General features: G+C 48.7%; 1 protein-coding gene across 5 annotated transcripts in view; it reads right to left on the reverse strand.

Annotated features, from left to right (window-relative positions):
• DICER1 (dicer 1, ribonuclease III) overlaps positions 1 to 22,561 on the reverse strand; it is a 66,338-nt gene that overhangs the window by 7,206 nt on the left and 36,571 nt on the right. For 4 of the 5 annotated variants that reach the window (XM_045822114.1, XM_045822111.1, XM_045822113.1 and 1 more), the window contains 14 exons: positions 17,826 to 17,958; positions 16,420 to 16,662; positions 15,675 to 15,829; positions 13,122 to 13,254; positions 12,237 to 12,312; positions 11,436 to 11,575; positions 10,481 to 10,660; positions 10,037 to 10,250; positions 9,682 to 9,835; positions 8,553 to 8,735; positions 8,199 to 8,304; positions 7,023 to 7,198; positions 5,450 to 6,230; positions 2,265 to 2,420 (listed from right to left, as the gene is read on the reverse strand). In XM_045822114.1, coding sequence (XP_045678070.1) covers positions 2,265 to 2,420; positions 5,450 to 6,230; positions 7,023 to 7,198; positions 8,199 to 8,304; positions 8,553 to 8,735; positions 9,682 to 9,835; positions 10,037 to 10,250; positions 10,481 to 10,660; positions 11,436 to 11,575; positions 12,237 to 12,312; positions 13,122 to 13,254; positions 15,675 to 15,829; positions 16,420 to 16,662; positions 17,826 to 17,958 — 2,830 coding nt within the window. The remainder of the gene's footprint in view (positions 1 to 2,264; positions 2,421 to 5,449; positions 6,231 to 7,022; positions 7,199 to 8,198; positions 8,305 to 8,552; positions 8,736 to 9,681; positions 9,836 to 10,036; positions 10,251 to 10,480; positions 10,661 to 11,435; positions 11,576 to 12,236; positions 12,313 to 13,121; positions 13,255 to 15,674; positions 15,830 to 16,419; positions 16,663 to 17,825; positions 17,959 to 22,561) is intronic. The other variant, XM_045822115.1, reaches the window with a different exon arrangement.

Raw genomic sequence — 22,561 nt, forward strand, 5'->3', positions numbered from 1 at the left:
ATTTTCATTTTAAGCCAGACTCAAAAGAGATACAAACTATAATTGCTTGAAAAGAAATAAGAGCAGAAGCCATACACCTATAACTATCTATGCTTTTTTAAATTAAAAAAGTCGATAGAACTTTCTGAAGAACAAGGAAGCACGCCGAAAGAACTGCAATAGCAGACCTCTAGGAGCCGTTTCCCTCCTGCTAAAAACCCTCTACTTTCCAGGTAACATCAGACGGTTCTAACTATTGTTTTGGTCCTTGGAAGAAAGGGCCAAATTACAATTTTAAAAAAATCAGACTGAATAGGATTTTTTAAAGGTTTTATTTATTTTTTAGAGACATGGGAGTGGGGGGAGGAACAAAGGGGAGACACGTCCATCGGCTGCCTCTCCCACATGCCCCCACCTGGGGCTGGCCACAGCCCAGGACGCGCCCTCACCCGGCACGCGCCCTGCCCTGCCCGGGAACGGAACCTGCGGCCGTGCGCTCTGCAGCACAATGCCCAGCCCACCAAGCCTCGCCAGTCAGAGCAGAGACTGAATCATTTTTTATTTAAAAAACCCTTATATATCTTTAGTGAGATGCTAACGCAGACTATAACTGGCAGAGCACAAAGAAGAGGACTGGGTTTTATCAAAAATAAGCTGTATGATCTTGGGCAAAATTCTTAAGCCCCTGGGTTTCAGTTTCTTTATCTGCAAAACCGTGGAATTCCACCTCACTAAATAGTTTCCAAGAGCACTTCAAGCATTTTAAAAATAAAAATGCAGCATGAAATTCTTCTCTTATAGTTCAGGCGAACTTTCTACCTGAGTTGTTACCACCTTCGGCATCTGTGTGTCGTGTGCACCTCGCCCTATCAGGTGAAGGGCAGGGCAGACAGAACGGAACGGGTTACGCATGTGCTTTTCAATACCACGCAGGAGTCTATTTCAGTAACTATAAATTATTCAGTGAAAGAATAAACAGTGCTTTAATGTATTCAAGGAACCACAGTGTCAGTTCATCTGAAACGTCAAGAAAAGAACTGTGTGTTATACTCTAAAAAAAATTGTTTTAATCAAAACGACATGTTGATGTCAACTTTATGCTAAATTTGTTTTGCTTTAAGAGATCAATTATATTGTGAAACAGTATTTACAAGGCAGGATACATTTTTTTTAGTAGAATAATTTTTGTAAAAATGTAGTATTTTTTCTAAAATTCTCAGAACCTATACACTTTTCCCCTAAGGTTCCACCTATTTCTATATTAATGACAAATGTACTTTTTATAGCCCGACTTGCTTAAAACACCCTATTTCTTCTCCACGTAAGTTTAATTTCTGTAATAAGTCAAATACTGCATGACTTAGAAATACACTCAATAAGGAGGCAGAAACCCAAATAGAGTCATAGAGCACGCAGCCTGGAAACACTTAAGACAGATACCAAGGACGTGCATGTCAGACAGAAGATAAGAACACGCACAGTTGGAAAATATAACCTGTGAAAGAGACGGCATTTTCATTGTTGGCCTGAAGTAAAAATGAAGTAACAGCGAACCAGTTTATCACTCGCACGAAATAAATACCCGGGAAAGCGAAGAGCCCAAGATCGCCTCTCCCCTCGGAAGGGGCTCTGGCGTCCTCGGGCCAGCCACCCAGACCCGCCGGCTCCTGCAGTGCGCGCCGAGGCCCTCTGCGGTGCCCCCTGGTGGCCTTCAAGACAAGGCACCGCAAGCAGCTGCAGCTAGTATTTGCAGTCTTCCACCGTCATTGGCAAGACTGAAACTCTTTCCAGAAAACTGCAACCTCTAGGCATGGAGATTTATTTATCACGATGTTTAGGTCACGAGAGGATAAACAGTCCTGAAAAGCCCTGCGCTGCCAACGCAGCCGTGCCTGGCGTTTCACGGTCTCACAGACCGGAGCGCGCAGGTCACCGGAAGTCGCTGCGCTGGAAGTCGCTGCGTTGTAGCAGAGCTGAGGGCCTGCTACAAACCACAGCACACAGCAGGACAGTGAAACGCTGCGGGGTTTCTCTTTCTCTTCTTTTGTCGAGCCTTAGCATCAGAGACTCTTCGCCTCTGGCAAACGAGATAATAAAAGTAGTCTTCCACCAAAACTGCCAGAGTGGTTGTAAATTCAATGAAAAGCCAATTTATAGAGTTACTAACTCAATATATCAAATATCTACTTCATTATAAACATAGCAGGGAAAAGAAGTAAAAAATTAATAGAACAGAATTCTCCCCATCAACAAAACATAGCTCCTTCCAGTTACCACAGACTTACCATTTCATCTTTCTCCCATTTATCTGTGTTACTTTTGTCTTGATTCACTACATAACCGGGAGGAAGCCAGTTCACAGGGGGATCAAAGATCGACACCACCATGCGGCTGGGCAGTCCCTTCTTTTTTCCGAGCCGATAGAGATTACAGTTGCTGACCTTTAGCAGAAAAATTTGTAAGGTACTTACTATAAATTATAAATGATCACTCCTGAATTCATGCAAGACATATTAACACATTTTCACCAAAATTACTTTAACTGGTCCTCAATTGTAAAGACTGGCAGAAAATACTAAATTCTGTATCCTTCAGTGTAGTTAGATGACTATTTCTGGATATTAAATGCAGATCAGAAAAAAACTGATACGTACATACACGCACACATGCAAATTCCTTCTAAACTCAGAGGAGTTCAATTTCCATGTTTTGAAAGCACGACCTGATCACATAAAATGCAAACTACTAATTGGGGCCATCAGAAAAAGATGTGTATAAAAAGTCCAAGATGGCACAACATTCTCAATGGAAGAAAGTGCAGACTGGCCCTGGACAGAGCTGAGATAATCTTGTATTGCTAGAACCTAAGCCACAAATATGGTTTCAACTGCAACGTTTCCTCAAACGCTACTCTTTGTTTTGGATGGCATTTCAAGACAGTTGTGTTCAACCCTCTGAAAACGGAGCAAAAGGCAACCATCAACCACTCCCCATTTATCCGTGTCAACGAGCACTCCACTCTGCTTTCCAGGAGGCCTCGTCTCCTCCCTACTTTACTCAGATCAGTGCATTTCTGTCTCATTTTTGCTTGAAAACTAGGGTCTAGAACTGTGAACCTCATTTTTGTTTCCTGAAAACTGGGTTTCCTTTGGTTTAAGTACTGCATGAGCTCTCCCCCCGACGTCCCCCTACGCCCCCCACCCCCAACAGCATCCCCTGGGACGAGCACCCACCCCAGGAGGCGCTGGGCCAGGCAGCCCTCAGAGAGCGAAGTCAGCAAGGCGGCAGCACCCGCCTGGCACTCAGGACGCGCCAGGGCTTTCCAGGGCTTTCGTGTGGTGCCTGAAACGTGACAGCTCCAGTGACGCTCGCCTCCTTTTCCACACCACAAGAACACAACACCCCAGAAGCCAACGAGAGGGTCAAGGGCAACAGGGGCTTGAAAGGGATGGAATCACATTCAAAGCCGACGGAAATGGCTGGCAGGCAGAAAGGGAAGAAAGAACTAAGGACTCATCGTGGGCCCAGCAGAACTCCGACAGAAATGGGGGGAGCGCTCTGAGAAGAACGCTGGCCGCCTGTGTGCACGTGCACGAGGGAGGGCCGGGCGAGGAACCACCGCGGCAGCCGGGTGACAAGCAGACGCGTCTGGTGCTGAGCGCCCCGGAAGGCCTCACACCAGGTGGGGGCGGGGGAGGGTTTCTGCAGGAAATAGGAGCCAGAGCTTTCTGAGCAGGGGAGTGGATGAATTTCCGGAATCTACAGTAACGTCTTTTTCCCTTACAGAGCACACAGACTGTTCTTTCCGGTCATTTGGCCTCTGACACCGCCTTCCTGCGGCCAACCCGGGAAATCTTGTCTGCGCTCAGAGCTTCGGCTGTCACCTGTATGACGCCTACTCCCCAAACTGTCTTAGCCCAAAACCCTCGGCTGCCTGAGCACTGCACTTCATATTCTGCGGGGTCTGAAAGCCCAACCCGAACCCCAATTCCTACACTTCTGTCCACCTCACCCCAGCCTTCCGGTGTATATGGCTGTCATCACTGTGTCCTCCCCCACCCCAGCCTCCCGCCCCCAACCACACCAGAAGGCAGCACAGCAGACTGCGGAGGGCGTGGGTTCCAGCGTGGGACACACTCTCCGACGACAGCAGACGAGCTAGATGGCCTTGCGCGAACTACTCACACGCTCTAGGAAGCTTTTTACCTGTAAAATGGGGACATGTCATCTACCTCTCAGGGGGTGCGGGGGAGATTAAGGGAGAAGGCCTGTGAAACGCCCAGGGCAGTGCCTGGTGTTACAGGGTGACACCAGGGGTGGGTCAGTGCAATGGTGACGAGCAAGGTCTCTAAAGCCAGGCTGGGCTCTGCCACCTCCTTGCAAGGGGACCCCGGGCAGGTGGCCTCTGCTGGCCCAGTACCCTCCCCTGACAAACGGAACAGCAGAGAGAGCAGTGTCTGGCCCGAGTAAGCACTTCCTAAGTGCTGGCTACAGTCATGATCCCCCCCAAGCCCCTCCCTTACTGCCGGAGCTCAGATCTATCGAATTTTCTGCTTGAGCTTGGTCGCTCAGCTTGGGCTGGTCTTGTTTTTTAACTCACACTGCATTCTGCTACTAGATGGATCACTGAAAGCCACCACTTTAGTCCCTTATGCAAAAAGTGCCTTCGACACTCAACAGTGCCAACTTTCAAAGTGCAAACTCCCTTGCCTGGCACGGAAGATTTCCCACAATGTGGCTTCAGCCCACCTTCCTTTTCAAGCAGAAATATCCACACTTCTGCTGCCGCCACCGCTGGTTCACCGAGCGCCAACACACCCTGCCACTTGTCCCTCTCACGCATGCGCTGTGAACTCACCTCTTCTGTTCACCCCTGCCCTGAGTGCTGGGAGATCTGGCAGCTTCCTAAGTTACCTGTCCAGCAGGTACACGTTGCCTGTGACACCTCTTTTATCATGAACTATTTTACCTTCATCACCTTTCTTCCATAGGCCCTGATCCCACACTAAATTGAAGCAGCCGCCCTTCCTTTGGGTTCTCAGGTGCTGCTCGCTCAGAACCCTGGGCTCGCTCTCCTCCTGTGGCTGTGGTCACGGGCTCGGGCAAGGCCCTGCCCCCGCCCCCTTCCCTGGCTCCCTGGAACCCTGGAGATGAGCTGCCCCAGGGAGGCCCTGGGTCTCGTCCAAACTCGCACGCCCGGTGTGCCCAGGCGGCAACCTCCCAAAGAAATGCTCGAGGGTTAGGAGTAACCTAGGCACACGCACGTCAGCCAGCCCCCACGCCTGAGGGCATCACGGGTGAAACACAGTTCCTGGGTGGCTGTGCCGCAGGCTGCAGCCGCACAGGTCGGGTGTGGCAAGCCCGGAGGTGCACCCTTTCCTCTTCCTCACAAACCATCCGGTCCTTTACAGCAATGTGGGTGCCCAGACAAATCCCTCTACCTGCCGAAAACAGGAGAACGCTGCCTTACCTTTTTGCTTCTCATATAGGAAAGGCGGCCCTCGTGAGCATCGGGGTAAGTGCAAAACAGGTACGTGGTGATGGCGTGCTTTAAAAAGGAGTCACCGAGCATCTCCAGCCGCTCCAGGTTAAATCCATCACTAGCATTTGAAAGGGTCAAAGCCTGAAGGATGAGTCCAGGATTTGGGCCGAGAGTCCTCGAGGAGTACCCGGGAGGAGGACTCCGCTCAGAGCCCGTCCCGCCTCTGAGGACCGTAACAGCTTCCGGAGTACCAGGCACCGCGGCCCCCAGGGGACTGCCGTCTGAGGTAGATGAGTTAGCACTGCCATCAAGGTATGTGTTACTCAGTAGAGTACATTCATCGCTGGGCTTGGGCTGGTTCTCGTAAGTGTACAAATGCTGAATGGGGTATGAGGTAGTTGGTTGTACAGGTATTTCCTGCTTGTAGCATTTCAGCTGATTTCCTTGGCAAAAGTCTCTGTTAGCTAAGTCGTAACTGCCATTGGCAAGGTTTCCATGGTAAGAAAGACCATTAATTGCTGTCGGGTCTGTTGAAACTTCAACCGGGAGTCTAGCGGACGGCTCACCGAGGAACGCGCTGCGGCTCACAGACATTTGGTCATGATCTTCTGCAGGGGAGGCTCTATTAGCACCTTGATGCGCAGCATTTTCAGGGACGGTTGTGCTGTGCTTGCAGTGATTATCATTTTCAGCTGGAGAGGAGTTAGCCATCGAGATGAAGGATTTGCTGTCGATAGATTTTTTCCACCCGAAGTCTAGGTTAGGGTATCTGCAAAGACATGTTTGTAAGTTTTCGTCAGATCCTTCCACGGGGCTAGGCTCAGAGCAAGGGTGAGTAGAATGAAGAACAAATGAAGATCAGCACAAACACCTCCTACTCGGGAAGAGAGACCAGGTTCCAGAGCGGAAACCGGCACCGCCGGAAGTCTGCACAAGGACAGCTGCACGGCGGGGCCCGTGGCAGCGGGGGGCAGAGGACACGCAGCCAGCAGCTGGCCTGAGGCCCTCTGGTTCACTGGCTGGGCGATTCTGGGCAACTTACAGAACCTCTCTGAGCCTGAGCTTCCTCCCTGAAAGAAAAGCTAATAACAATTCCTACTGTTACAAAGTTCCTCGATCTCTAGAACCATCTCGGTCTTGCCAACTGGATAACCGAAAGTAATCTGAGTGGTTAAACCGATACACTCCCTAGAATGCAGAGACTTTACTAGCGGAAAGGACACAATGAGGACGAAGCGCGTTTCGCGGCGACTACTTTTCAATACGTAGTGGATTTTTAGGAGGAAGCCACCTCAGAGCGTCACCGCAGTGACACAGGCCGTGTCCACTCTCACTGCAGCCCCACCGCTGAGGGAAGACGATCGGTTTCGGTCTGCGTGCCTCCTCGCCCTCTGCGCATGCACAAAACACAGGACTGTGCAGGTTTCCACTCGGGAATCCGAGGACGCGTTCATCTTACGTATTAGATATCCGTTTTCAAGAATAAGAACCATTTCATTTAGAATTAAAATTTTAACTTCATTCCACTCTTTCGCTCTCTCTGCCAACACCGCGGACCTACCGAAAATCCACAGGAAGTGACCGGACGCCCACGCCAGCGTCGCTGGCCGTCTGGGCGCGCAGCTCCTCCGCGGTCAGAAGGCAGTGAAGGCGATAGAGTATGCTGGGGAGGCAGACCGCTTTTCTCCACAGTGATGCTGGAATGGGGTGGATAGCACAGAGTTCCGGAACCAGGATCTTTGAGCGTGAAAAAATGCGAAAAGGTAAATTTAAACCGAACACAAAAGAATGAAAAACAAATTTAAGACCAATTTCACTAACAAATAAAGACAAAAATCATGAGTACTAGCAAAATCTTATTTTTAAAAACATTAAAAAAATAACCCTTGAAGGCCACATGGGTCTTACCCTAGGATTATAAGGGTGATTTCATGATATACTCGCGTCAGTGGACCAAATACATAAGCTAAACTCATGGCTGCCAGGACAGAAGGGGGTAGAAGACCGGGTGGAAAAGGTGAAGGGATTAAGTACAAGTCAGTGGTTACAAAACAGTCATGGGGATGTAAAGTAAAGCACAGGGAATATAACCGGTAATACTGTAATAACTGTGTGTGGTGTCAAGGAGATCCTGGACTTACCGAGGGGATTCCTTTGTAAGTTATACAAATGTCTAGCCACTACGCTGTGCATCTAAAACTAGTGTCAACTGTAACTGAAAAACTGAAAACTAAATTTCAGCCCTGGCTGGTGTGGTTTAGTGGACTGAACGCCAGCCTGCAAATCAAAGGGTGGCCGGTTTGACTCCCAGTCAGGGCACATGCCTGAGCTGCGGGCCAGGTCTCCAGTAGGGGGCGTGAAAGAGACAACCACATTGCTTCCCTTGTTCTCCCTCTCTTCCCCTCTCTCTAAAAATAAATAAATAAAACTTTAGACAATTAAGAAAAAATATTTCTTAAAAATAATCACTGAAAGCCAAATGAGATTTATGCTAGGATTTATAAGGGTGATTCCATGATATGAATGTATCAATGGACTGAATATAAAAGCTGAGCCACTCATACTTACCAAAAAGACAACGAGAAAAGCCAACACGTAATATCAATTAAACCAAAACAAAACCCAGGAGTTGGGCAATTTCCAAACTATCTGCCAGTCTGTTAGTTCACCCGGTATTGTAACAGTCAAACTTATCCTTACAAATACTAAGTTACGCCAGTGACCAGCAGCTCATCACCTGCTTGTTCTGCAGGCTCTCCCACTTGGCCTTCCTCTTCTCGGCACTGCTTAGCGGGAGAGCTTTCCCTTTCTGGTTCAAGTGGCGAGGCGTCAGAAGGTTGAGTCTGCAAAAATCCCACAGTAATTTTACCCACCAGACAGGAACGAGTGCACCTGCACAGCGACCCCCCCACTCTGGTGTGCCCACAAACCACCTGCAGAGCTCACTTCAACCCCAGACCCCTGGACCACACCCTGGATGACGGTGTGAGCGGAAAGTCTGGACCAGAGGCTCCAGGCGGGCAGTAGGGGCAGTGAACCCCTCCGCGTGCCCAGTGACCTCTGGGAAAGCGCCAGGAGGGGAACCCCGTACCTTGAAGATGTGTGGTCCACATCCAGCAGCGGCTGGTTGAGATTGGTCAGGTCAAGGTTATACTTTGTTTTGTAATACTCTGCGAACGTTTCATACTCGGGGGAAGGAAATTTACTCAGTGGGGTAAGATCAGTGTACACATCAGCTACATAAAATCGATGAGGCTGATCAAAATTTCGATACCTGAAAAAGAAAAAACGATCAGTGTCTTTCCATTTAAATCCACTATTCTCAAAACACAACTGATTTTAATATGGAAGAGCAATTATGATTTTAATGTAAGAGTTCAAAAGGTTAAAAATAAGGAACGTTAATGAAAGCTTCAGTTCCAAATTATGTATTTCAAGCAGTTTTGAAAAAAAGAACTACATCTCTATCAAGTAAGACCCAACTGACCATTCTGCCCTGCCTCCCCTCACTCCTGTCTCGCCTGTCTGTACGTGGACCGCACAGGACGCTACGTGGCATCCATGAGAACAGTATACAAAACTTCCAATATCCCAACTGCGTAAACACACAGTACATTACTAATGCTACCCACGGCAGACACCGCCACGTGGAATGTGTTACTGCACCATTTATGATGCTGACAGTTTGATGACAGCTGACATTTATAATATGGCCTTGAGGTGCACAAAGAAAAAGAATCAGAGAAAGAGTGTATTACAGCCAGTACTCTAATTCTTCAAAAAGTGCCTATATTTAATCTTATTGCTAAAAATCTCCATTCCCTAAATTTTTACAAAGTAAGAAAAAAACATTTTGATTTACAACGTCCTTTGCACTTAACAGCATTATCCCTTATAACATTTCCAGAGAAATATTATCTATGATCACTTGAATGCTCATCTGAAAGACTTGGGGGATTGAAAGGATGGCAATTTTACCAAGAAAGCCCGTCACCACTCAGACTACCTGACCTTCACAAAGTGAAACCTCAACTACATTGTTTGGGTTTTGTGTTTTAAGGACATAAATTGTAGAGAACAAGTACACCGTGAAGAGACACTTAAATTTTCTAGGAGAAACATCAACGCCGAAATCACAGCCCACTTACACTCTCTCCCGAACAAGTTAATCTTTTGAAACAGAGCATCACCAGCACTTTGATTTCCACTTAACCACCTACCTTGGAATGATAACTGCATCCTGGTAATCTTCCAATTTAAAAACAAAGGGTGTTTCTTTTGAATACTTTGTACTGGGAATGCCTATGCGAGCTTCGGATTTCTCAATATCTTCCATGAATTTGAAGTCAATGTCCAAAGTGCTGGAGTCGTTAACTGAGGGAAGACACAGAGCCCAGCTTGTGAACGTGCAGGAATACAGAAAAGACTCTCACTCGAGCTGTACGTCCACATGCTAGTCTAACGTAGAGTTACCGCAGTAAGAGATTCTGCAGTACACACAAAAGCCGGCTGCAAGCACGACTCCCACCTTTTAGCGAGCGGAAGTGGGTGCGTTCGAGTCGGGGTCCCGCTTACCGACATTCAGAGGTAGAACACAGTATGCTGAGTCGGCGTCTGTGGGTTTAAATTCTAGTGCAGGCTTCTCGAGGCGAAGGATATGCGAGAATATGTACTGGTGGAGCCTTGTGATCAGTTCGAGCATTTGAAGAGACAGTGTGAAACCGGACTTCTTCAGCTCAATGGATATGGTCACCTCCCCAGAGCGCGTGTACACAGGAAAGTGCGGGATCTTGGCGAAAAGAAAAGAAAGCATCCCAAAGTCAACGGGCGGGCGTTTCCTTCCTTTGCAAATATTTAACTTCAGAAGGGGAACGGTGCTCTCTATCAGGGAATCGAAGGCACACCTCAATTTTTAAACGTCAAACGTGCTGAGCAACAACAAAAGGCAGTCCTTGTTAGTTTCTCCTTTGTTAAAGAAACTATGTATTTTTAACATAATCTGTCATCATGAAGTCTTACTTGAGGTATGGGTTTGGCTGTCAGTATTCCAAAGCATCTTGTGGTGTCCTCAGGGGGATAGAGCTTCCGCCTCCTGAAGTTGAGCTCATCAGGTAACGGTGTCGTGAGAACCATCCCGATCACATACAGGTAGCAGGGCTGATCCGGCTTGGGGTAGCTGTCCCTCAGACATTCCGGGATCTAGAAGCGGAAAAAAGGTAAGCATCAAGCTCAAGTATAACGGCCCCTTTCCCAGATGTTGGCAAAAAAGCAAATTTATTCCTGGCTTTAGCAAACAACGATGAGGAAAAGCTACGGAGAACCGAGGCAGAAGACCCCCAGGTCACTGAGCCCACCGGAGAGTGAGCATTTCTCGGGCTGGGGGTGCGAGGTGGTCCAGTTCACCGACCTCACAACGCGCTGCTGCTTCTACACCTCCAAGGAGGAGTCGGACTGGGATGCTTCAGTGCCTGAACCCGGCCACGGGCCAACCTGGACACACACACTGAGACAGCTGATCCTGCCCCCCACGTGGCCATGCCCCAACTCCTGACACACGCCTGTACTCACACCCCCAGGTGTGCCCCTCACGAACGGGCACTTCTTCACTTGTCCACTTTACCATACAAGCTCTCTTTTGTCTTAGCCCCAGACATAAGCAGAGCAATACTCTTATCACTACAGTGAATGAAACGAAGAATCTGCCCTACATGAAATAAAATTCCTCTGGGTGGGATCAGAGGGGCGAGCGCAAGAACCCGGCGGAGAAGCAAGACGACGCGGGGTCTGGGCGGGGCGGAGTGCCCGGTGTGCGCAGAGAGCAGGGCTGGGGGAGGTGCAAGGGGGGGGCCGCGCGGGGGCCCGGGGCAGACCCAAGTGCAGGGGCTGGGGGCCGAGCGGAGGCGCTGCGATGCGACGCGCCGGGGGTTAAAAGTCAGGGGGGCCAGATGTCTGCTCAGTTCTGACCAATACTAACTGCCTTTGGGTAGCACTGTCTTCGCTTTGTGGACCCGGGTCTGCCTGGGACACTGGTCTCTTCTTCGTCATGCAAATCGAGCTCTTCCTCGTACTTAACAGTTTCTTTCCCAACAGGCATCAAATGGTCATCCAGTTCGCCTAAGGAAGTCAGAGAGAATTAGCAAGTACAAACGTTGCGCCCCCACGGCACCAGGAAACGGCACGGCACAGCACAGCGCCGCATTGGGAAGCACCCGGGAGGGCGATGACAAAGCCCCTTTGCTCTCCGTGGAAACGCAGTCGAGCGAGACCCTTCGGGCAAAGCCTGCGCTGACATTCATATACTCAACATGAGCAGGACTGAAACTGTTCCGAAAATAATAAACATGTAAACAGGAAAATGGCACATTTTCACCACTCGACAAAAGCCAAGGAAAATGAGTCTTTCCATTTTTTAAAAAAGTGAATTAAATTGTACACAAATATAGAGTTATTTGAGAGCTGCAGTAAAATACAAACATTTGTGACTTGAGAGCATAAGAAAACCTTCATGTACTTATGAGAAGTCAGTAAAGAAGCACAGACAGTGGCCTGCAGCCCAGCCTCAGAAAGGAAAGCACTGCCACTCCTGTGCCGGACCTTCTTGTCACGTCCCGTCCCGTCCCGGTCACCCCCATAGTCACCGCGGCCGCACGAGGCAATGGTCGAGTCCGCCCTCCCCCACCCATGACCTGCAGGGGCCTACGAAGTCCTCCATGTGCTCTTGTTTTACCGTGTTTTTAACTCTACTTTTATTTGCATGTGCTTTTCAAACACTTACCAATTTTGTGCAGTTTTTCACAGCAAATAAGAGCCACAACTCTCTCAGCCAATCGTATACAACTCATCGGTGGACCCTGAAAATAACAAAACATACATATAAATTTTGTTATATGTGTATATAAACATAGCTACATTAACACCGAAAATAGCCATGAAACCTCTGCCCCAATGCCTTTCAAGTTGAAATTTGCCAGAATAAAGTTCTTTATTTTGAAAAATGTCAACAAGTTTAAGATGTCCTAATCTCCATATCTAAAATAGCCATCTTGAAACATCTTGCCCAGGAAAAGCTAAACCAATTTTAATTAAGGTCTGACAATTTTGGTGAACTTAAATTTTAGTAAAACTTTAATACATTTTTTTTCCCACTAACCTACACATATACACCCCCCAAAGTGAAGACACACCAGGATGCGACCCCATCACACACAGTGACCACACTGAACAACCTGCAACGTGCACTGGAGAAGGGTCACCTCGGGACAGCGCCTGGACATTGGCTTGGGACCAAGGACAGCAGTTACCCAAAGGCAGACTGTCAACGACCAAGTAACTAGCAGCCCAACTGCATTTAATGAATTCTGTGTCACTGTCTGTATCTGAGCAGCAGCTGAACGATTCTATCAGAAATGTTCACATTAATCAGACCTTACAGGAAATTTCAGAGGTCATACATTCCAATTCTCAGAGTCCGTAAGCTATACAGTCCATTCAAAAATTGAACATGTAGTTGACTACAAAAGAGATTTATATATCTACTTTTCAAAGTGGATGTAAAGGCCTATTTACCTATAAATTGCATAGGCTTAGAGAAGCGAGAGGAAAAAAAAAGTCCATTAATGGCGCATGTTAAAAGCACAACCACTTCTTTCTCTAAACTTACAACAATGGAGGCTCGGAGAGGTGAGTTGATTGGCAGATACAGCGTCGAGTAGAAGGTACCATCCGGCAGCTCCCGGGTCCTGCACTTGGGAGCCAGGTGAGTGAACGGGTCACTGGGCAGTCTCGCGCAGTATCTGTGGGGAAAAGGAGTGCGGACACTCGATATAGCCGAGAAACAGCTCAGCTCAAGCTGGGAAACGGATGAAAAAATCTCTGCTGATATTCACGTCCTCGAGTCTGATTTCTGACGTCCCCCCTCCCCTCTACTGGGGCGGCATCTGCATGTGGAACTGGAGCTTCACCACTGCTCAGGCTCTCGAGGAGACGGGACAGGCCGTCCAAGAGACCTGTCTGCCATGACGTTCTGTAAGTGCAGTGTCCAACAGGGTCACCGCTGAGGCCCTGAAATGTGGCACGGACAGCCAGGGAACGAAACTTTTTATGCTATTTAATTTTAACTAAAACTGAAATTTGAATTTAAATAGCCACACATGTCAAAGGACTAGCATGCTGGACAGTGCAGAAAATACTGCTCTGAATCCGTTACGACAATACACTCCCACAACTGTCAGCCACTACCGGGGCCTGTGCAAGGAAGGCGTCAGCGGAGGGCGGAAGGACAGCCCGGCGCTGACAGAGCAGGGCCTGAGGACAAGACCACCAGCAGGGGCCCAGGAGCGTGTGGCTGCAGGGTAAGCAGCCAGCTTACAGGGAGCTGAGGCGGAGCGAGGAGGCTCCTGGGACAGGAAGGCACCCCGGGGGGAGGGGGGGGCAGGGCCCGTGCAGTTAGGGCACCCACACGTGACGCCAGCCCTGCAGTGCAGGACGCTGGCTACGTACAGGGAGACAGAACACAAATTCCTTTGGAAGACAACGGAATCCTAATTCTCACCCCTGAGGAAGCCAGCAACGAAGATGGGAAAGAGGAAGAAAACTAGAACGGACTCTCTGGTGTCACCCGAAACGCAGAGTAGCAACAGACAAACAGTCAGACACGGAAATACGGACGTCAGTGCGTATGTGAACAGATACATGTGCCCAGGCACAGGGTTCTTTTCCGGCTCCGTCCACTGAAGAGCCCGGTGGCGGTAACAGTTCTCCGGAGGCAACACACACACCCGGCGCTCAGACCTTTGTGTTCGAGCACCGCACACTCTGCAGTAAAAAGAACCGGGCCCTTTGGGAGAAACAGCCAACGTCTAGTCTAGGGCAGGGAAAACAGGCTTCAGACCGGGACATGCTGGTACTCCATAAAATAAGGACGCGTTCAGAGAACAGTAGTAACATGATAAGAGGACCTGGAAGCTAGCTGGAAGGGGCTCCCACTGGCCAAAATTTTAACATCCAAACAAACAATAGATTAGATTAGTAGATTATAACCCACTGAATAAAACCAGCAGTCCATTAATTCACATTGGATGGTAAGAGGCCAACTAATAAACGCAAAAAAAAAAATAGAATAAGAAAATCTCCATTCTGTAGAAATCACAGTAATAATCAATTTAGGCAAGAAACAGAAATAGATACTTAAGGTAAAGGGTGAAACGGGGAAGAGGAATACATTTATAGAGTCTCTCCACAAAGTGAGTCACGAATCTGAGGGGGGAAAGGTAATCTCACAGCAGCCCAGGCCGGCGGACCTCCCGTAAGTGATCCGAGTGCCCGCGGCCGGGGAGAACACGGGGGACGCCGAGCGCCCCAATGAAATGAGATCAGCAGACACGCTGGCTAAACACGCATGACCTGGGCCCGATCCCCGGAATATCAGATGAACCCAAACTGGGAGACAGGCCGCGGCAGGGCCGGCCTGTCAACCTGCCAAAGCCGCAAGGTCACTGAAGTCAAGGGAAGACCGGAGAGCCGTCCCAGGCTGAAGGAGACCAGGAGTGATGAGGAAAACAGACACAACGCATGGTCCCGGATGGGATCCTTCCACCACAAAGAGCACGCTCGCTTGTGGAACCGGAGTGGATCTCCTGGGCGAACGGTGTGTGGGAGTTCTTTGTGGCATTCTTGCAACTTTTTAAAGTACGAAATTATTTCCAAATAAAAGTTAAAAAGAAGAACTCAGACTTGCTGCTGCTGTTATTTGGCCTCTACGTGAAATTTACCCTGCTACATAATATAGGTATGTGCCTGCTTTTCTTAGCTCTTAAAAATGCTATCGCCAGCTCAGGGCAAAGTAAACTAGAACATACTCAAAAACACAAGTTAATTCATCACAATCTTAAATCCTTGCTGATGAGAAATGCAGTATCTTCCAACACTCGTGGCACGAAACAATAAAATCAGAATTCAGAAAAATACATTAGTGAGCACTGTGAAATTAAATCTAATTAAAATAAGCGTGCCTTCACCATGTCAACCTTGTCTATGAGAACTAAACATTTTACTGTGCAATACTCTTTGTGCCTCCTGACCAAAAAGAAGGAATGGAAAAAAACAGCTTCTCCTTCTCTTATCAAAACGTTACAAGCCACACACGGGAAGACCGCTGACGGTTTGCGAAAGGGAAACCCCGCAGTGCTCACGTGCAGGCGAGCTCGCACCGTACCTGTTGATGTGCCCGATGGCCGTGTTGATGGTGACTCGCGGACCGCCGTCGTCGGGCCTCAGCACGTACGGCGGGAAGACGTCGTCGTCGTCCACCACGGGCTCCACGTCGGCCTCACCGGAATCAACCGACTTGGAGCATTTGTTTCTCAGGATCTGGGCATTTCAGAAACAGAATCTGTGACGACGACGAGCGCCTCCTTTGCCACACGTGGGCCGTCTACCTCTGCACCTAGGGTAGTTTCTTTGACGCGAAACCTCTCTCCGCTAAACACACTTCGCTCCTTCCAAGGCGCCCGCTGCAGGAAATTCCTCCCGGTGCATCCCTCCTAGCGCCAGCGGCAGGGAGACACTCGGCCTACAGGTGCAGGGGTTAGAGCACCACGCCCACCTGTGCGAGCACACGCACGTGCGCGTGCAGTCACCAACATTTCATTCGCGCAGGAGCTCTGGCACCGCTCCCGAATCCCTCCACAACCCAGTCAATCAACTGTCACCACCCTGTGCACACGACCAGTGTGCCTTCCAGGCCTCCTTCCTCAATAATGCACACGACTGTTTGCACCACTTTATTATTATAGGATTTCAAACACTTTAGAAAACACTGCTGGCTCTTTGTAGGTTCACTTTCTCATAATGTACACAGTGCACACGCCTTTTGAGACCATTCTCTGTAGAGACTTTTTTTATCTATTTCTACGTATATAAAGAACAACAAAGATACCGTGTTAATTTGGGGGTCTTACCTTTTCAATAGCTTTGTATGTTTTCAGATCTTCTTCAAAACTTTTTATCTTGTCCGTGTCCGCTAACATTATGTAATTGGAGATCGGGGCCCTGGCTCGTCCCTTGGATTGAACGTAGGAGCGATACTCCGTGGGCAAATCGAAACGGACCACCAAGTTGCACTTCGGTATATCGACGCCCTCTTCCACGATACTTGTCGCAATAAGCAGGTTGGTCTCATGAGCCCGAAATTTTCTGAGTACCTGAAAAAAATCCACCAAAGAAACCAATGTTGTAAAAGGAAGCGACAACTGTCATTTCTGACACATACTCCGGGCACACTAAACTTTTAAGGCCAGGCAAAAGAAGACGACATCAGACGAAACTCAAGATGCGTGAACACATGGGCAAAAGACACAGTTTTTCAACTGAGTCTGACTTGAAACGCTGAAGTGCCTTTCGACCGGACACAAGCGTCCGTGTACGAATCACAGAAAGCCTTCGGGCCGAAGGGCTTGGCCCCTTCGATGGCACAGGGGAGTTTAGCCAGCGAAGCGAACAAGTGAATGCACTTCCCGAGTCCTGCTGACGTTCTGACCCTCTGCAATGCTGCGGTCTTATGTCTGTGAGGCTGTGCCAGCATCCGCCCAAAGACGTAAAAATTCACTAAAATCCCTATAAGATGTAAGCAAGGCATTATTTACTTCTCTGGAAAGTTGGGGAATTTTCGATTGCAGAAATCAAAATCAATCAGAAAATAAAGTGAAAACTTTTTTACTACCAGATTTAAAGTAACAGCACATGCCAATTCAGAATAACTAACCCAGTAAACTGGGTTTTAGAGACCTGTCGGACTCCGGCTACTGGGCTCCCCGGACTAGGGATGTTACCAAAGCGCTATGACGTAGGGTATGACGTCGCCATGAGTTATTCTGCTACTTTTAAGTTAAAGAACAAACTTTAAATAAAAAAGGTTTCTGTGAGCCAGAACACTGTAATTAGGTTTCCACACCTTCAAAATGCTGTTTTCTATACTAAAATCTTAAAAAGCATGGAAAAAAAATAGTCAAAATGTTGATGGAAAGCAAAACAAAACCCACTCAGGAGAAACTTCCGTCTGTCGCTTCAGAGTCACCTGGAGTCGAAGGCGTGGGCAGTGCACACGCTCTCTGTCTGCGAGAAACACTCGAGCGCCACCAGGTTGACAGAGGGAAACGACACGGTTGATTAGGACACAAAACTGATTAGTAACCGGACCGCAGTTCTAACCCTGAACTTACGCATCACTACACAGCCACCTCGGAGGGGATGGCTGCTCCCCGTATTCCAAGGAGCGCCACGGAACCTCGGAGAGAGGGGGCTCCTGGGGCCAGAGCGTGCCTGCGTGCGTCCTGAAAACCGTCGCCGCACGGCGGCTGTAACTCACCTCTTCCTGTTTTCTGAATTCTGCTTCCATCTGTTTGTTACGAGGCTGATTCTTTCCGATGCCATGTCCAGTTATGAAATTGCTGCTGATGTAAGCCAGCTCTGGATCTTGTTTGCCAGCTTCCTTTATCAATCTAAGAAAATTACATACATTTTGAAGTTAAGCACTGGTGAGGGGAAAAAAATTTAGACCCTGTTTGGAAGGTCTCCCTCAAAATGGAAATGCACGTATTTTTTGCCAACATACCTAACAAAATGATCCTGTATTTTTTTTTTCCGAGAAGCTTAAACAGAAATCACTGCCACCCTCCACTGAGCAAACCGTGAACCTAGCACTTACGACACCAAATACAGGGCGATTTACACTGACGAATAAAATGGTCCCAGTGCCTCCACCTTCCTAATTGGGCAGTGACGCCTTGATGGAACCGCGGCCCGGGGAGGAGGACGGAGCCAGGCAGGGGGAACAGGAATCCCTCCTCCGTCTCGGCTTCAGGCCGCACACACTGGTCCATCCACGCGCAGGCAGGACCCGCGGCAGCGGTCGTGCCCTCGTCGCCGTGGCCTCGCTTTCACCGCAGAAGTATCACACCCCCTGACGCCAAAGGGGGAAGTTCCACAGCAAAGGCAACCTCCTCTCTCTCTGCGCGCAAGGAGAGAGTCCCGGCTGTGCGTGAAAAGAGGGCTGGTGAGTTCCCGTAGTCTTACCCAACACCCTGCACCACGGCGCGCGGGGCTCCGGAGGAAGGAACACCTGCGTCCACGAAAAGCACCTCCAGTCCCGACGCTCCCACGTCCGGGCACGGACCGCAGCTCTGCACAACAGATCCCGGACCCGGGCACAGCAGTGCCAGAGCCCCATCCCATCCTCGGATGAAAGAGCAAGACTCCGGAGCTCGCCCTTCCCGCCTGCTCCTCCACCTTAACCCACAGTGCTCGTCGCCCAGAGCGGGCCTTCCCGCTGAGAAATGGGAAAGAGCTACAGGAGGGGATCACGTTACGCGGTACAGAAGGTTAACAGTTAGTGTTGCCATTACAGCTATTTTGGAAATACCCGCGTTCAGAAACTCAGCACACAGGATAAACGGTTCCACACCTGACGTAAGTGATTCCATATGGTCCTTCTGAAGTCATACAACATAGCATAAATTCCTAATAGAAAATTGCATTTTTAAGTCAAACCATTCTGTTTTTTCTTTTATAAATACATGAAACAGACTAATATCAAAGAGCTGGAAGAGACCTCGAGTGGCCATCTAAAATATCCTCCCGCCTCCCATCGGCACAGCCCCGGCACGCCGAGGTTAGTCTGAAAGCCTGTCTGCAATTCAAGCACTTAAACGTTCAGAACCAGGAACTTCCTTAACATGTTCCAAGCTTTGTTTAATTGTAACAATAAGCTTAAGACACTCGGAGCAGAAAGCAGTGCCACAGGCAAACAAATAACATGACCCAAAATCTAAAATATGAAATTACCTTAGAAATATGTGCTTCCAAATTTTAGCTCATATAAGCAAGCATCGATATGAATGCAACAGAGGCTAAAACAACTCATTTCAAGCTACTCCAAATCAGGCACGTACTGTATTTCACTTTGCCAAGATAATTAGTCTGGCAGACTCCAATCAGCTGAGAAATGGAAGCACCGAATTGATTTCTACTTCGTGAAACTCACACCAACACTGCAGAGAACAGCACAGACCACAGGTACAGTAATAAACAAAATCTCTGGTGAGCAGTAATTAAAGGCTATATACGTGGGCTGATAACATGCAGAGAGAGAAAACTCATTTCTCTCTCAGATAAGTTGGAGGGAGGCCAAACCCCGTGCCCCGGACGGAGCTGCGGGCTCCCGGGGAAGGAGCGCCGGCCCGCTGCCGCGGGGGGCTCCTGGGGGGCAGGCCGAAAAGGCCGCGGCACCAGAGAACTAACTGGAAGACGGGGTCTCGCTGGCCTCCCCGACTCTCACCCTGCGTCCGCGGGCTGCTGCCGCAAGCAGGCTGTGCAGCGACGCACGCCGCCCTCCGGCACACAGAGCTTCTGAAATGATCTGTAGCGACCTCCTGGTTATTGTTTTCTCCTAATTTCACGTCCAGAAACCAATATTTTTGTAACATTCCACGAACATTACCTACTAACAGCATAAAACTTATTTCCCCCCAAAACATAAAACTTATTTCTACAAAATACCTGAGTAGTGCTCCTCAAGACTGTCAAGGTCATCAAAAACAAGGAAAGCCTGAGAAACTGATATAATTTTGGAGTTCCGGCCAAGATGGAGGCGTAGGCAGAAACCCTTCACCTCTTCGCACAACCAAAAGGAGAACCACCAACCTAAAATCAATAAACCACCAACAAAAGCACCAGAAAATCAAAGTGTGTGGAATTCCGACAACCAGGGAATTAAAGAGAAAATCAACGAGAAGAACCAGACTGCTAAGGCGGACCACGGGGCTGGCTCGAAAAACCGCAGCCAGGCAGCTGGAGGGCGGGGCTGAGTGCCCAGCTGACTTGGAGGGAAACCGAGACTCGGAGCTGACGCGGGCTACGGGGTGGCCTCGGTGGGAGACACCTCCAGTCCGACTTGAGAGACTGTCGGAAAGTGCACTGGAGGGGAGCAGGCGGATGCGCCGTCCCTCTCCGGCCCCTCCCCCACAGGCAGTGCGGCCAGGAGGGTTGCCCCGCCCGGGTGAATACCTGAGACCTGCCCCCTTACAACTTACCAGGTGCCCTGAGACAAAGAAACATGGCCCCAATGCAAGAACACAGCAAGACCTAGGAACTATGCAACGAGGAGATTGCCAACCTATCTGACGGAGAATTTAAAGCTCTGGTAATCAAAATGCTGACAGAACTGATCGAACTTGGTTGAAAAATGAAAGATAGCCAAAATGAAATAAAGCAAAACATTCAGGGAACCAACAGTGACAAGAAGGAAACCAGGACTCAGAGCAACGATTTGGAACGAAAGGAAGAAACAAACATCCAACTGGATCAGAATGAAGAAACAAGAATCCAAAAAAATGAAGAGAGGCTGCGGATTCTCTGGGACAACCTGAAACGTTCTAATATCCGAATCATAGGGCTGCCAGAAGGAGAACAGCAGCAAGAAATTGAAAACTTATTTGAACAAAATGAAGGAAAACTTCCCCAAACTGGTGAAGGCAACAGAAGCAAGTCCAGGAAGCCCAGAGAGTCCCAAAGAGGTTGGACCCGAGGAGGAGCACACCGTGGCACATCATTAAGTTACCCAGGATCAGAGACAAAGAGAAAATCCTAAAAGCAACAAGAGAAAAGGAGACAGTTACTTACAAGGGAGTTCCCATCAGACTGTCAGGTGATTTCTCAAAGGAAACCTTGCAGGCAAGAAGGGGCTGGAAAGAAGTATTCCAAGTCATGAAAGGCAAGGACCTACATCCAAGATGACTCTGTCCGGCAAAGCTTTCATTCAGAATGGAAGGGAAGATAAAGTGCTTCCCAGATAAGGTCAAGATAAAGGAGTTCATCATCACCAAGCCCTTATTATATGAAATATTAAAGGAACTTATCTAAGAAAAAGATAAAAAATATGAACAATAAAATGACAACAAACTCACAACTATTAACAAATGAATGTAAAAGAAAAGAAAAACAACGAAAACAAAAACTGAGCAAACAGCCAGAACAGGAACAGAACCAGAGAAGTGGGGATCACACAGAGGATTCAGTGGGGAGGGGGAAGGGAGGCTAAGTGGGGAAAAGGCACAGGGAAGAAGCAGCATAATTAAGTAGGCATAAAATAGACAGGGAAAGATAAAAAATGGTATAGGAAACAGAGGACTCAAAGAACTTATATGACAACCCATGGACATGAACTAAGGGGGGGATACTGGAGGACTGGGGGGGCAGGGTGGAGGGGGGATAAAGGGGGAAAATTGGGAAAACTGTAAGAGCATAATCAGTAGGAAATACTTTAAAGAGAAAGAAAGCAAGCCTGAGAAACTGTAGCAGACCAGAGATGACAGAGACAGAACAACTAGAGCAGTACGGTGCCTTGGATCACACAGAGGATGTCAGTGCTCGTTTCGGCACCACATGTACTGGGGAAAAGAAAGGATACTCAGGGGAAAAGCGGTGAAACTCAGATGAAGCCTGGAGTGCAGCCCACAGCGACACTGCAGTACCGTCCCCGGTTGCGCCGTGGCAAGTGCGCCGCGGCCACAGGAGACGTTAGTCACAGATGGGGGACACGGGGCTACAGGGAGACCTGTCCTATCCCTGCAGTCTTCTGTGAACAAGAGTTATTAGGGGAGTGCAGAGTGGTGGGGGGACATACACCCAGGCCAGCCCAGCCCCAGCGCCACAGAACACTAGTGAACCACCCAGCAGGAGGAACACGAGCCCGAAAGGAAGCCGCCTGCTGCCCTTGGTATCCGTGCGGCCTTGGGAGAGGCACCCATTGAGTCTTGGTTTCCTCGTCCACAACAGAGTAAAAATATCCACCTTCTCCCCATGAAGGGTTGTGAAACTGAAAAATACATACATAAAGATAAATTATAAACCATATATACACGTGGCAAAAGAAAAACTATAAGCGTAAGCCCGTACACACACACCTACACTACACCCAGAAGTGGAACTCTGATTTATTTTTGTAATCAGGAGAGGAGAAAACTGCCTGCGCACTACAATAGCCCATACGCCCATGAAACTGTTCACTGAAGAAGGGTTTTTCCTCCCATTAAGTTGATGGAAGGA

This window comes from Phyllostomus hastatus, unplaced genomic scaffold, assembly GCF_019186645.2.
Source record: "Phyllostomus hastatus isolate PE091 unplaced genomic scaffold, TTU_PhHast_1.1 phas_scaffold_501, whole genome shotgun sequence".
In the NCBI taxonomy this organism is placed as follows: domain Eukaryota; kingdom Metazoa; phylum Chordata; class Mammalia; order Chiroptera; family Phyllostomidae; genus Phyllostomus; species Phyllostomus hastatus.